This window comes from Coregonus clupeaformis, chromosome 3, assembly GCF_020615455.1.
Source record: "Coregonus clupeaformis isolate EN_2021a chromosome 3, ASM2061545v1, whole genome shotgun sequence".
NCBI lineage: Eukaryota > Metazoa > Chordata > Actinopteri > Salmoniformes > Salmonidae > Coregonus > Coregonus clupeaformis.
This window is the reverse complement of record NC_059194.1, coordinates 335,731-351,520: the sequence shown is the minus strand read 5'-3', so window position 1 is coordinate 351,520 and position 15,790 is coordinate 335,731. Positions and strand designations below refer to the sequence as shown.

General features: G+C 47.2%; 1 protein-coding gene across 4 annotated transcripts in view; it reads left to right on the top strand.

Moving 5' to 3' along the window:
- Positions 1 to 15,790, top strand: part of LOC121562296 (probable E3 ubiquitin-protein ligase MID2) — a 236,016-nt gene that overhangs the window by 98,753 nt on the left and 121,473 nt on the right. For all 4 annotated transcript variants that reach the window (XM_045206656.1, XM_045206648.1, XM_045206663.1 and 1 more), the window contains exon 2: positions 10,163 to 10,971. In XM_045206656.1, the coding sequence (XP_045062591.1) occupies positions 10,219 to 10,971 (753 nt within the window). In that variant the 5' untranslated portion in view covers positions 10,163 to 10,218. The remainder of the gene's footprint in view (positions 1 to 10,162; positions 10,972 to 15,790) is intronic.

The window sequence follows — 15,790 nt, the reverse complement described above, 5'->3', positions numbered from 1 at the left end:
CCTTTGTGCAAGGAGGAGCAGGAGGAGCACTGCCAGAGCCCTGCAAAATGACCTCCAGCAGGCCACAAATGTGCATGTGTCTGCTCAAACGGTCAGAAACAGACTCCATGAGGGTGGTATGAGGGCCCGACGTCCACAGGTGGGGGTTGTGCTTACAGCCCAACACCGTGCAGGACGTTTGGCATTTGCCAGAGAACACCAAGATTGGCAAATTCGCCACTGGCGCCCTGTGCTCTTCACAGATGAAAGCAGGTTCACACTGAGCACGTGACAGACGTGACAGAGTCTGGAGACGCCGTAGAGAACGTTCTGCTGCCTGCAACATCCTCCAGCATGACCGGTTTGGCGGTGGGTCAGTCATGGTGTGGGGTGGCATTTCTTTGGGGGGCCACACAGCCCTCCATGTGCTCGCCAGAGGTAGCCTGACTGCCATTAGGTACCGAGATGAGATCCTCAGACCCCTTGTGAGACCATATGCTGGTGCGGTTGGCCCTGGGTTCCTCCTAATGCAAGACAATGCTAGACCTCATGTGGCTGGAGTGTGTCAGCAGTTCCTGCAAGAGGAAGGCATTGATGCTATGGACTGGCCCGCCCGTTCCCCAGACCCTGAATCCAATTGAGCACATCTGGGACATCATGTCTCGCTCCATCCACCAACGCCACGTTGCACCACAGACTGTCCAGGAGTTGGCAGATGCTTTAGTCCAGGTCTGGGAGGAGATCACTCAGGAGACCATCCGCCATCAGGAGCATGCCCAGGCGTTGTAGGGAGGTCATACAGGCACGTGGAGGCCACACACACTACTGAGCCTCATTTTGACTTGTTTTAAGGACATTACATCAAAGTTGGATCAGCCTGTAGTGTGGTTTTCTACTTTAATTTTGAGGGTGACTCCAAATCCAGACCTCCATGGGTTGATACATTTGATTTCCATTGATAATTTTTGTGTGATTTTGTTGGCAGCACATTCAACAATGTAAAGAATAAAGTATTTAATAAGATTATTTCATTCATTCAGATCTAGGATGTGTTGTTTAAGTGTTCCCTTTATTTTTTTGAGCAGTGTAAATACATTTGTTCTAAACTGTTAAACCATTGTCTCTCTCTCTCTCTTTGAGTCAACTACTCATCACATTTTATGCGCTGCAGTGCTAGCTAGCTGTAGCTTATGCTTTCGGTACGATTCATTCTCTGATCGTTTGATTGGGTGGACAACATGTCAGTTCCTGCTGCAAGAGCTCTGATAGGTTGGAGGACGTCCTCCGGGAAGTTATCATAATTATTGTGTAAGTCTATGGAAGGGGTTGAGAACCATGAGCCTCCTAGGTTTTGTGTTGAAGTCAATGTGTGTATATATATATATATATATATATATATATATATATATTGTGACGTCACGAGAGGCTACACAGCTTTCAGCGGGATTGCTCAAGTAGTGCAAGGAGACAAGGTTCAAACAAAACAAGGATTTTATTATAGGTCTTGGGAAACTAACGAAAGTATAACACAATACTGTTCTCTGGTGGCTCTTTAAGGGTTAACAGTTCAGGGATGTCTCTTCCACATCCAAAATCATGATTCTCACTCGCTCAGATAACTTTTCCCCAGCCTTACTGTAGTCCACGTTGCAGCTAGTGGCCAACCCAGCAAAAAGTCCTTCCAAATGTCTCTCACGTATTTCCACAGGTGCATATATCCAAAGGTGAGTATTTCCCAAAGGTAAGTATCTCCAAATCCTTATATTCCTCCTGGAAGTGGACGTGCAGCACTCTTGTCCTCCAGAGAGCCCAGGTTGGAGACTGTGTCTCTTCCCTTCCCAAACCTTCAGCCCATCAGCTCCTGATTGGTTTCAGCTGCGTGGGAAGATTGGCCATAGAGGGTTGGAGTTCCCGACCATACCAGCAGATGGAGCCATAGCTGTCTGGGTTTGCAGCCATCTCAGGGGGATGTAACGTCCCTCCAGGACACAGCCTCTCGTGACATCACAATATATATATATATATATATATATATAGTTTTATCTAAAAAGGATAACTTTTTGAATGTTTTGTTATTTTTATTTTTATGAAATTCACTGAGGTGGATGGTCCTCCCTTTCCTCCTCTGTGGAGGCTCCACTGCTGCATACCAGCTGACTGCAGCACGGACCTGACTACACAGTGAACCGTCATCTGGATTTTGTTAAGTGTTAAAGTCTGTAGAGAGGAGAATCAGCGGAACTAACGTTTTAGGAGAGTGCACGTTTAGGAGAGTGCACGTTTAGCAGAGCCCAGGTTTGGCAGTTTAGCAGCCCTGAATGATGCTGAGGTCTACTCGTTACTAGGGATGTCAATAATGGTTGTTGTTTCAGCCAGCTAACCATATATGAACGGCACCTCCCTGGACGAATGGTGTTTTTATGTTACTATATGATATTTTAAAGGAACTGTATAGCAGTCTGTTACTATATGTAAGACCACGTAAAATGATTCCTTCAAGTGATTTAACCTCTGACATCCCTACCTGTTAGTGTCTGACTTTCACACAATAGAGTTACAAAGGTGATAGAAATTCACTACATGTGGACACCTGCTCGTCGAACATCCCGAGAGTCTGTCGATCAAAGCAAAGGGTGGCTATTTGAAGAATCTCAAATATATTTTGATTTGTTTAACACTTTTTTTGGTTACTACATGATTCCATATGCGTTCTTTCATAGTTTTGATGTCTTCACTATTATTCTAGAATGTAGAAAATAGTAAAAAATAAAGAAAAACCCTTGAATGAGTAGATGTGTCTCAACTTTTGACTGGTAGTGAAACTCATTCCAGGGAGGTGTTCCCCTCTGCTAGAGCTGGGTGTGTAATCGTTTACAGGGATTGTTATCCACAGCTGCAGCCTCTCAGGAGAATGAACGGTTCCATCTCAGTTTTGGCTCGGTTCTGCCCTGACCTTCTAACCTGTACAGGTTCCACCCATCACTAGAGGTCAGGGGTCAGCCCCCGCATCGCTGTCAGGTGATCGCCAGCTCAGCATGCCCAGGCAGCTGAGCTGCCCACTCTCTCACACACACACACACACACACACACACACACACACACACACACACACACCAAGGGGAGTACACACGCACACACACACACACACACACACACACACACACACACACAGGCAGCCTCCCACCCAAACACATGCCACGGGACTAATTGACTGGTTACGTGGCTTTAGCATGAAATGCCTTGTAGGCTTTTAAGGTATGTGCCCTTTTTTTCACTCCTGGAAGTGAGTTTGCATGACAGAAATCCAGTATTATATTTGAAAGGGACCTCCCTGGATGTATATTGTTACTTTATGATATTTTAAAGGAACTGCATAGCAGTCTGTTACTATATGTAAGACCACGTAAAAGGATTCCTTCAAGTGATTATTGTGTTCATGTGATTGTGTAAACATAATTCAAGGAAGAGGCCTATACGGCGGGTGACTTAACAGTAACTTGTCCCCATTGTTTAGACAAGGCTAATTGTCATTGTTCCAGAAATGCCATATTCTGCTGTGACGCAGGCTTTGTCTGGCCTCAGCTAGAGCCCCATGAACACAGTCCCCTGGGGATGTTCCTTCCCTGGGTTTAAAATACAGAAACAAAACAAAGACGGAGGTTGTATCCCAAATAGCACCCTATTCCCTATGTAATGCACTACTTTAGACCAGGACCTATAGGCAATATGTTGCCATTTGGGATGCAGACAGAGACTCAGACAAAGAAAAACATCAATAATTTATATTTCAGAACCCCTGCCTGTCATGACTACAATAGACTCCTATACTGGGAGTCAATCCCATGTTATGTCTCACCCAAAACATGTCAAAGCAGATGTTATAACATTTTAGTCATTTAGCAGACGCTCTTATCCAGAGCAACTTACAGTTAAGTGAGTGCATACATTTTAATACTGGCCCCCCGTGGGAATCGAACCCACAACCCTGGCGTTGCAAACGCCATGTGCTACCAACTGAGCTACATCCCTGCCGGCCACTCCCTCCCCTACCCTGGACCAATTGTGCACCGCCCCATGGGTCTCCCGGTCGCGGCCGGCTACGACAGAGCCTGGATTCGAACCAGGATCTCTAGTGGCACAGCTAGCACTGCGATGCAGTGCCTTAGACCACTGCGCCACTCGGGAGGTACTTAGACCACTGTGCCACTTATAAGATCCTAAGAGCGTTTGACAGCTGGTCAAGTAGTTTAACTGGTAGGTTATATCCTCATTGAGCTGTAGGACAGTGAACCAGTAGTTTAACTGGTAGGCTATATCCTCATTGAGCTGTAGGACAGTGAACCAGTAGGGTAGATAGATTTTGAGATAGTCAAAATCTTTATCTAGTTTGTTGTATAAAGTGTGAAACGTGTTTAATGCTGAATGGCCATATAGTTCTATTAGTGGATTAGGGGAAACACCAACCGGCTACCGTATGCCACTCTGTCTGTGTCCCAAATGCACCCTACTTCCTATATAGTGCACTTATTTGGACTAGGGCTCATAGCAGCTCTGGTAATTAGTAGTGCACTATGTAGGGAATAGGGTGTCATTTGGGACGATCCCTTCTGTTCAAACACGCTAAATGAGTCATCTGTAATATTCATTTATTTTCACCATCTGATTCAGCTAAAAAGCCTGTCTGGACTATAAAGTCCTGCAGTAATCAACACAAGAAGAGGTCAAATAGAGACGGCTCTCCCCAAAGCTGTGTAGCTGAGAGCCTGGATCTGTTCTCTGGGGGGTTCTGCACTCTACAGCAAGCAGATGGTGTTTGGGAGTCTAATGGGACACTTCACCTTTACAAGAACATCACATTAAGACTGTCTCAAATGGCACCCTATTCCCTATGTAGTGCACTACCTTTGACCAGGGCCTATAGTTCTCTGGTCCAAAGTAGTGCACTATATAGGGAATAAGGCTGATTTGGGACGCAGGATACATCTGTTTTTATTTCTGTTTCTCCCAAACTGGCTGCTTTATTCTCAGTGACACAGAGGAGATAATGGATACTGAGGCTGTTTATTCAGTGATAATTCTTACGCGTATGTCTCTTAAGTTGTAGCTATGTGGCGTCCGTACACACATTTCTCCGCACTGTTAAGCAATGAAAAGCAAAATTCCAATCAAATGAAATATGTCTGCCAAATGAGTCACCTGTCCGCATCAGTCTGGCCATTTGTGGGAGGGCCACTCTTTACCAGTCAAATAGAGAAACAACCCTCGGTGGAAGAGATTTAGCATCATTCTAGTTTAGTATACATATGGTTTAAAGGGGATAGTTCACCCAAATGACAAAATTACACATTGGGTTTCCTTTCCCTGTAAGCAGTCATTTGCCCTATATCTTGCAATAATTATATCCATCTGTCCGTCTACAGTAGGTAGGCTATATCTTTCCATCTGCTATTTCCTCTTACCAGTCACCTGGAGTAGCAGCCCCTCCCTCCCCCCTCCCTCCTCCCTCCCCCCTCCCTCCCTCCCCCCTCCCCCTCCCTCCCTCCCCCTCCCCTCCCCTCCCTCCCCCCCCCCTCCCTCCTCCTCCCCCTCCCCCTCCCTCCCTCCCCCTCCCTCCCCCCCCTCCCCCCTCCCTCCCTCCCTCCCTCCCCCCTCCCTCCCCCGCTCTACTCTCCTCATCTCTGGCTCCTGTATCCCCTGTCTGACTGTCTGACACAGATATACAGGCCTTTTGTTAGCATGGTGGACCAGCCAGCCTCTTCTAATAATAATAATAATAAGCCATTTAGCAGACGCTTTTATCCAAAGCGACTTACAGTCATGTGTGCATACATTTTTACGTATGGGTGGTCCCAGGGGATCGAACCCACTACCCTTGCCGTTACAAGCACCATGCTCTACCAGCTGAGCTACAGAGGACCACACCTCTCAACCTATACGGCATAGTGCTGGGCCTCAAATGGCACCCTAAGCCCTATATAGTGCGCTGTCCCCATAGGGCTCTGGTCAAAAGTAGTGCACGATAAAAGGAACAGGGTGCTATTTGGGATACAGCCTAGGGAATAGGGTGCTATTTGGGATACAGCCTAGGTGCTGCCTGTGAGGTCTCCCAGCCTACCTGATAACGACCAAATAAAAGAGGCTGATAAATCTCAGCCGTGCCTCGGTCCGTCCGACCAAGGCTGATAAATCTCAGCCGTGCCTCCGTCCGTCCGACCAAGGTGAATATGAAGGACAGACTCAATGTTATCTAGCAGCATATTATCTGCATGATTGTCGAGGGGTCTGGGATATTGTTGATTTTTCCGGTGATTAATTTGTAGTGGAACGGTAGCTAGCTAGGCCATCACAAGCAGTTAGCTGGAGCTTAAATCATGTTAGCTCTGAAATTGGTTCAATGTCAGAGGGGGGGGGGGTGACATTAGCCTGGTCCCAGATCTGTTTGTGCTCTCTTGCCAACTAGGATGGTACCAGTACACACAGATCTGAGACCGGTCTATGTTGGCATGTCTGTGGGGTTTGGGTCTTTGTTGTTGGAGAATGACGTCTTCAAGCCGCTGTCCTCTCTCTTGTGACCGTTCCTCTCTTTTGTATGTGCTGTTTGATTTGAGGAGCTTGCATAGTGGACAAAGTTGTCAGTTGCCATCAAATATACAAATTAACATGGAACAACAGTGAAATAATTGGATGTTTCCATTGTGGTCCCCAATGGAATAGTGTATGTGAAGACTTCAAATGTTTCAACTCTGATGAGAGTGGCCTAGGTCCAATCAATAAAGAGTCCTGTGGGCTTGCAAGAGCAGTGAGAGACAGGGGAGGGGGGGAGGGGGGATGGAGAATGAAAACTCTTAAGGAAAATGCATTATCAGGGGTCAGTGGTTTTAATACCCTCCTGTTCCATGCTGCTTACTTTGATTCTCTAGAAAAAAAAGAAAAGAGCAAGTAGAAGATATAAGGGAGAGGAGATGAGGACTGTGGACCCGCCTGCTGGTGAGGGGTTAGGCAGGGTTAGAGGAGGGTAGAGACAGGGGGTGCGGAGGGTGGACCCGCCAGGCGTTAGGCAGGGTTAGAGGAGGGTAGAGACAGGGGGTGCGGAGGGTGGACCCGCCAGGCGTTAGGCAGGGTTAGAGGAGGGTAGAGACAGGGGGTGCGGAGGGTTGACCCGCCAGGCGTTAGGCAGGGTTAGAGGAGGGTAGAGACAGGGGGTGCGGAGGGTTGACCCGCCAGGCGTTAGGCAGGGTTAGAGGAGGGTAGAGACAGGGGGTGAGGAGGGTGGACCCGCCAGGCGTTAGGCAGGGTTAGAGGAGGGTAGAGACAGGGGGTGCGGAGGGTGGACCCGCCAGGCGTTAGGCAGGGTTAGAGGAGGGTAGAGACAGGGGGTGCGGAGGGTGGACCCGCCAGGCGTTAGGCAGGGTTAGAGGAGGGTAGAGACAGGGGGTGCGGAGGGTGGACCCGCCAGGCGTTAGGCAGGGTTAGAGGAGGGTAGAGACAGGGGGTGCGGAGGGTGGACCCGCCAGGCGTTAGGGCAGGGTTAGAGGAGGGTAGAGACAGGGGTGAGGAGGGTTGACCCGCCAGGCGTTAGGCAGGGTTAGAGGAGGGTAGAGACAGGGGGTGCGGAGGGTGGACCCGCCAGGCGTTAGGGGCAGGGTTAGAGGAGGGTAGAGACAGGGGGTGCGGAGGGTGGACCCGCCAGGCGTTAGGCAGGGTTAGAGGAGGGTAGAGACAGGGGGTGCGGAGGGTGGACCCGCCAGGCGTTGGGCAGGGTTAGAGGAGGGTAGAGACAGGGGTGAGGAGGGTGGACCCGCCAGGCGTTAGGCAGGGTTAGAGGAGGGTAGAGACAGGGGTGCGGAGGGTTGACCCGCCAGGCGTTAGGCAGGGTTAGAGGAGGGTAGAGACAGGGGGTGCGGAGGGTGGACCCGCCAGGCGTTAGCCAGGGTTAGAGGAGGGTAGAGACGGGGGTGCGGAGGGTGGACCCGCCAGGCGTTAGCCAGGGTTAGAGGAGGGTAGAGACAGGGGGTGCGGAGGGTGGACCCGCCAGGCGTTAGGCAGGGTTAGAGGAGGGTAGAGACAGGGGGTGCGGACCCGGCTTCCCACCTTCCCTGCCTGGCTGAGGTGATTTGTGCCTTTCATGTTAAGGACCCAGTGAAATCCCATCAATTCAGAAACATTATAATCTGTCCAGCCAACAGACTCTGTTAAATGTAGGCCTCTCCGGAGGCAAGGCAGAAGAAGGAAGGAAGGAAGGAATGGTTAAAATTGAACGGTGAGGGAAATACTAATCAGTGTTTTGAGAGTCGGAACAGCCCCCCTCTCTCTCTCTCTCTCTCTCTCTCTCTCTCTCTCTCTCTCTCTCTCTCTCTCTCTCTCTGTATCTATAACCTCTATGGGATCTATAACCTCTATGGGATCTATAACCTCTATGGGATCGGTGTCCCGTATACGGGACGGTTCAGCTAATGCGATTAGCATGACTGTTGTAAGTAACAGCAAACTTTCCAGGACATAGACATGTCTTACAGTGAGGGAAAAAAGTATTTGATCCCCTGCTGATTTTGTACGTTTGCCCACTGACAAAGAAATTATCAGTCTATAATTTTAATGGTAGGTTTATTTGAACAGTGAGAGACAGAATAACAACAACAAAAATCCAGAAAAACGCATGTCAAAAATGTTATAAATTGATTAGCATTTTAAGAGATGCCAGGCAGGGTAGGACTGCCACCACTGTGCCCAGTCTTCAGTTGGAGACATTGCACTGATCAGACTGCATCTCTGTCTTTATGTGTCCCAAATGGTATCCTATTCCCTGTATAGTGCACTACTATGGGCCCTGGTCAAAAGTAGTGCACTATACAGGGAACAGGGTGCATCCTCTCTGTCTGTACAGACCTTCCTCATCTCTACCCAGCTAGTCTCATTATGCAACCTGTCAGCCCAATCTCTACCCAACTAGTCTCATTATGCAACCTGTCAGCCCAATCTCTACCCAGCTAGTCTCATTATGCAACCTGCCAGCTCCATCTCTACCCAGCTAGTCTCATTATGCAACCTGCCAGCTCCATCTCTACCCAGCTAGTCTCATTATGCAACCTGCCAGCTCCATCTCTACCCAGCTAGTCTCATTATGCAACCTGCCAGCCCCATCTCTACCCAGCTAGTCTCATTATGCAACCTGCCAGCCCCATCTCTACCCAGCTAGTCTCATTATGCAACCTGCCAGCCCCATCTCTACCCAGCTAGTCTCATTATGCAACCTGCCAGCTCCATCTCTACCCAGCTAGTCTCATTATGCAACCTGCCAGCTCCATCTCTACCCAGCTAGTCTCATTATGCAACCTGCCAGCCCCATCTCTACCCAGCTAGTATCATTATGCAACCTGCCAGCCCCATCTCTACCCAGCTAGTCTCATTATGCAACCTGCCAGCCCCATCTCTACCCAACTAGTCTCATTATGCAACCTGCCAGCCCCATCTCTACCCAGCTAGTCTCATTATGCAACCTGCCAGCCCCATCTCTACCCAGCTAGTCTCATTATGCAACCTGCCAGCTCCATCTCTACCCAGCTAGTCTCATTATGCAACCTGCCAGCTCCATCTCTACCCAGCTAGTCTCATTATGCAACCTGCCAGCTCCATCTCTACCCAGCTAGTCTCATTATGCAACCTGCCAGCCCCATCTCTACCCAGCTAGTCTCATTATGCAACCTGCCAGCCCCATCTCTACCCAGCTAGTCTCATTATGCAACCTGCCAGCCCCATCTCTACCCAGCTAGTCTCATTATGCAACCTGCCAGCCCCATCTCTACCCAGCTAGTCTCATTATGCAACCTGCCAGCCCCATCTCTACCCAGCTAGTCTCATTATGCAACCTGCCAGCCCCATCTCTACCCAGCTAGTCTCATTATGCAACCTGCCAGCCCCATCTCTACCCAGCTAGTCTCATTATGCAACCTGCCAGCCCCATCTCTACCCAGCTAGTCTCATTATGCAACCTGCCAGCCCCATCTCTACCCAGCTAGTCTCATTATGCAACCTGCCAGCCCCATCTCTACCCAGCTAGTCTCATTATACAACCTACCAGTGAGACAGCTTTTTTGAGGCCTAAAATTGTAGTGGAATTATAAAGTATTTTTTTTAATGAACTCATAGTGAACCCTCTGTCTCTGTTCTCCTCTTCCTCTTTCAGGTGACTGACCAGCTTCCCTGGGATTTGATGTCACCTCTAGATTGGTTCTACTGAAGATGGAAACACTGGAGTCTGAGCTCACCTGCCCAATCTGCCTGGAGCTGTTCGAAGATCCCCTGCTCTTACCCTGCGCCCACAGCCTGTGTTTCAACTGCGCCCACCGCATCCTGGTCTCCCACTGCTCGTCCAACAAGCCTCTAGAGTCCATCTCCGCCTTCCAGTGCCCCACCTGCCGTTACGTCATCACGCTGAACCACCGCGGTCTGGAGGGCCTGAAGCGCAATGTGACCCTGCAGAACATCATCCACCGTTTCCAGAAGGCCTCCGTCAGCGGCCCTAACTCCCCCAGTGAGAGCCGGCGCGCCCCAGGTCTCCCCGGAGGCCACAGGCCCTATAGCAGCAGTGGAGGAGGAAGCTCCGTTAGCCACAGCGCACGCTCCAGCCCGGCCCAGCCTTCCTCTCATCAGCAGACCGCCACCATGTCTCTGGAGCACCGTATCAGCTGCCAGTTCTGTGAGCAGGACCCGCCGCGCGAGGCGGTCAAGATGTGCGTGACCTGCGAGGTGTCATACTGTGACCGGTGTCTACGTGCCACGCACCCCAATAAGAAGCCGTTTACCAGCCACCGGTTGGTGGAGCCGGTGCATGACGCCCACCTGAGAGGCCTCACCTGTCTGGAGCATGAGAATGAGAAGGTTAATATGTACTGCATCGTGGATGACCAGCTGATATGTGCCCTGTGTAAGCTGGTGGGACGACACAGAGAACATCAGGTCTCCTCTCTCAGCGAACGCTTCGACAAACTCAAGGTGAGCCACTCCTTCTCTCTAATACACAGATCACACACTAACTGTACACATCAACAAACTGTATTTGAAGGGTTTGATTACAAAACGCAATATATCCATTTTCAGAAATGTTGGTAAATTGAAATTAATTAAAAACACATCTTGTGAAAGAGATGAAGCTATTATTTTTTCATCTTGCCATGCATGACATGTGCTAGTGAAAAGACAAACAAGATTTTGTTTGAATTATTGCAAGGTAATTTTATTTAAAAAATACAAATTATCATGTTTTTGTGGCAAAACGCTATATCCCCCCCAAACAACAGAAAATGTATCCCAATTGGATTTTAAACAGTTACATGTAATAAAGTATCTTTACATGAATAAATTACATTTAAGTCATTTAGCAGACGCTCTTATCCAGAGCGACTTACAGGAGCAATTAGGGTTAAGTGCCTTGCTCAAGGGCACATCGACAGATTTTTCATCTAGTCAGCTCGGGGATTAGAACCAGCAACCTTTCGGTTTCTGGCACAACGCTCTTAACCACTAAGCTACCTGCCGCCCAAATAAATAAATCATTATTTAAATAATCAATTTGTTTCAACTATATTGTGCAAATATATAGCATGGCTTATTTACTGTATCCAGAGGGTGGACATTTTATACAATGTGTGTTTTTCTTTTTGGACATTTAATTCACTTTTTGAAAAAAAAATATGGGGTTTTACATGTTTTTCAATTAGGGTAATTCAACGGAAGCTTTTTGAGTTTGATTATATACACTTTATATACACTTTAGTGAAGGATTTATGGAATAATAAGGACTTCGGAAGTCTTTCGGAATTAAATTAGCTGGTAAAGGATGGATTGATTGTTATTGTGGGAGTGACACAGCCCGCTGTCTGCAGCCTCCGCATGTTTCCAGACAGTAGTCTGTTATTGTTTTCCGTCACTGGATCTTGGCTCTCTCCTTTTCAGGAGCTTGTTTAGAAAGTTTCCTCTTTCAGCCAACAGGAACAGATATCACAGGCTCCAACAGGAACAGATATCACAGGCTCCAACAGGAATAGATATCACAGGCTCCAACAGGAACAGATATCACAGGCTCCAACAGGAACAGATATCACAGGCTCCAACAGGAATAGATATCACAGGCTCCAACAGGAATAGATATCACAGGCTCCAACAGGAATAGATATCACAGGCTCCAACAGGAATAGATATCACAGGCTCCAATAGGAACAGATATCACAGGCTCCAATAGGAACAGATATCACAGGCTCCAATAGGAACATATATCACAGGCTCCAACAGGAATAGATATCACAGGCTCCAACAGGAATAGATATCACAGGCTCCAACAGGAACAGATATCACAGGCTCCAACAGGAACAGATATCACAGGCTCCAACAGGAACAGATATCACAGGCTCCAACAGGAACAGATATCACAGGCTCCAACAGGAATAGATATCACAGGCTCCAACAGGAATAGATATCACAGGCTCCAACAGGAACAGATATCACAGGCTCCAATAGGAACATATATCACAGGCTCCAACAGGAATAGATATCACAGGCTCCAACAGGAATAGATATCACAGGCTCCAATAGGAACAGATATCACAGGCTCCAATAGGAACAGATATCACAGGCTCCAATAGGAACATATATCACAGGCTCCAACAGGAATAGATATCACAGGCTCCAACAGGAATAGATATCACAGGCTCCAACAGGAACAGATATCACAGGCTCCAACAGGAACAGATATCACAGGCTCCAACAGGAACAGATATCACAGGCTCCAACAGGAACAGATATCACAGGCTCCAACAGGAATAGATATCACAGGCTCCAACAGGAATAGATATCACAGGCTCCAACAGGAACAGATATCACAGGCTCCAACAGGAACAGATATCACAGGCTCCAACAGGAACAGATATCACAGGCTCCAACAGGAACAGATATCACAGGCTCCAACAGGAATAGATATCACAGGCTCCAACAGGAACAGATATCACAGGCTCCAACAGGAACAGATATCACAGGCTCCAACAGGAACAGATATCACAGGCTCCAACAGGACCAGATATCACAGGCTCCAACAGGAACAGATATCACAGGCTCCAACAGGAACAGATATCACAGGCTCCAACAGGAATAGATATCACAGGCTCCAACAGGAACAGATATCACAGGCTCCAACAGGAACAGATATCACAGGCTCCAATAGGAACAGATATCACAGGCTCCAATAGGAACAGATATCACAGGCTCCAATAGGAATAGATATCACAGGCTCCAACAGGAACAGATATCACAGGCTCCAACAGGAACAGATATCACAGGCTCCAACAGAATAGATATCACAGGCTCCAACAGGAACATATATCACAGGCTCCAACAGGAACAGATATCACAGGCTCCAACAGGAATAGATATCACAGGCTCCAACAGGAATAGATATCACAGGCTCCAACAGGAACAGATATCACAGGCTCCAACAGGAACAGATATCACAGGCTCCAACAGGAATAGATATCACAGGCTCCAACAGGAACAGATATCACAGGCTCCAACAGGAACAGATATCACAGGCTCCAACAGGAATAGATATCACAGGCTCCAACAGGAATAGATATCACAGGCTCCAACAGGAACAGATATCACAGGCTCCAACAGGAACAGATATCACAGGCTCCAACAGGAACAGATATCACAGGCTCCAACAGGAATAGATATCACAGGCTCCAACAGGAATAGATATCACAGGCTCCAACAGGAACAGATATCACAGGCTCCAACAGGAACAGATATCACAGGCTCCAACAGGAACAGATATCACAGGCTCCAACAGGAACAGATATCACAGGCTCCAACAGGAACAGATATCACAGGCTCCAACAGGAACAGATATCACAGGCTCCAACAGGAACAGATATCACAGGCTCCAACAGGAACAGATATCACAGGCTCCAACAGGAACAGATATCACAGGCTCCAACAGGAACAGATATCACAGGCTCCAACAGGAACAGATATCACAGGCTCCAACAGGAATAGATATCACAGGCTCCAACAGGAACAGATATCACAGGCTCCAATAGGAACAGATATCACAGGCTCCAATAGGAATAGATATCACAGGCTCCAACAGGAACAGATATCACAGGCTCCAACAGGAACAGATATCACAGGCTCCAACAGGAATAGATATCACAGGCTCCAACAGGAACAGATATCACAGGCTCCAACAGGAACAAATATCACAGGCTCCAACAGGAACAGATATCACAGGCTCCAACAGGAATAGATATCACAGGCTCCAACAGGAATAGATATCACAGGCTCCAACAGGAACAGATATCACAGGCTCCAATAGGAACAGATATCACAGGCTCCAATAGGAACAGATATCACAGGCTCCAATAGGAACATATATCACAGGCTCCAACAGGAATAGATATCACAGGCTCCAACAGGAACAGATATCACAGGCTCCAACAGGAACAGATATCACAGGCTCCAAACTGTCCAAGGGATCCATAACCAAAAGCTCCATAACACCCAAGAGCTAGGTAGCCAGCGAATGAACAGCTGAGAGTGACAGCTGTCTATCACCCCATCTGGCTGACTAAGCCAGGGGTTAGCCTAAATTAATAAGATAATGTTCTGAATACGTTGAAAAGTGTGGAAAAAATATTTAGAGAAGCCTAAGCTTACGACTGAACAGACAAATATGATGGAAATGATTCACTAAATGACTCACTTTGGCGCCAGCTGCAAAAACCATATGGAATTTTCCATCTACCTGGACAACGGATATAGTGCATCTTGGGAAAAAAACGAGTGTGTTTGATATCACATTTAGCAAATGAACACATTTTAAAGCGCACCTAAAGTAAATGTTTTTAAAGTTTCATAAAAGCCATATTTCATACACATAGAAAGGAACCATTCATTTCAGATGAAAAAAATCTAATCAAATCAAATTGTATTGGTCACAAACACATATTTAGCAGATGTTATTGCGGGTGTAGCGAAATGCTTGTGTTCCTAGCTCCAACAGTGCAGTAGTATCTATAACAATTCGCAACAATACACACAAATCTAAAAGTAAATGAATGAATAATATAAATATTTGGACGAGCAATGTCGGAGTGGCATTGACTAAAATACAGTAGAATAGAATACAGTATATTTATATGAGATGAGTAAAGCAGTGTGTAAACATTGTTAAAGTGACAAGTGTTCCATTATTAAAGTGGCCAGTGATTCCATGTCTAGGGAGGTAGCTCAGTTGGTAGAGCATGGCGTTTGCAACACCAGGGTTGTGGGTTCGATTCCCACGGGGGGCCAGTATGAAAATAAAAAAGAATAATGTATGCACTAACTGTAAGTCGCTCTGGATAAGAGCGTCTGCTAAATGACGTAAATGAAAATAAATATGGCAGCAGCCTCTAAGGTGCAGGGTTGAATAACTGGGTGGTAGCCGGCTAGTGAATGCAAATGTCAAAATTTGTGTTCATCGTGTTTTGGAAATAAACTCTTAATTTGAACTGAACCGCTAACTTCACATATATTTAGTTATACATAACTATAACAAGGTCATGATAAGGAAGAGTTTGGCGACTACCATATTAGAACTTCAATATATTTTAGTAATGAATGAGCTCAAATAAATCCATATAGCTGCCAGGTTGAGACAGAATATCTGTTCTATAACCTCCCCCTCTAAATGTACTGGTTAAACAACAGAGACCACATTAATCCATCCATCCTATAGGAGTTAGACTATATGTTTGACTGGTTAAACAGCAGAAACCACATT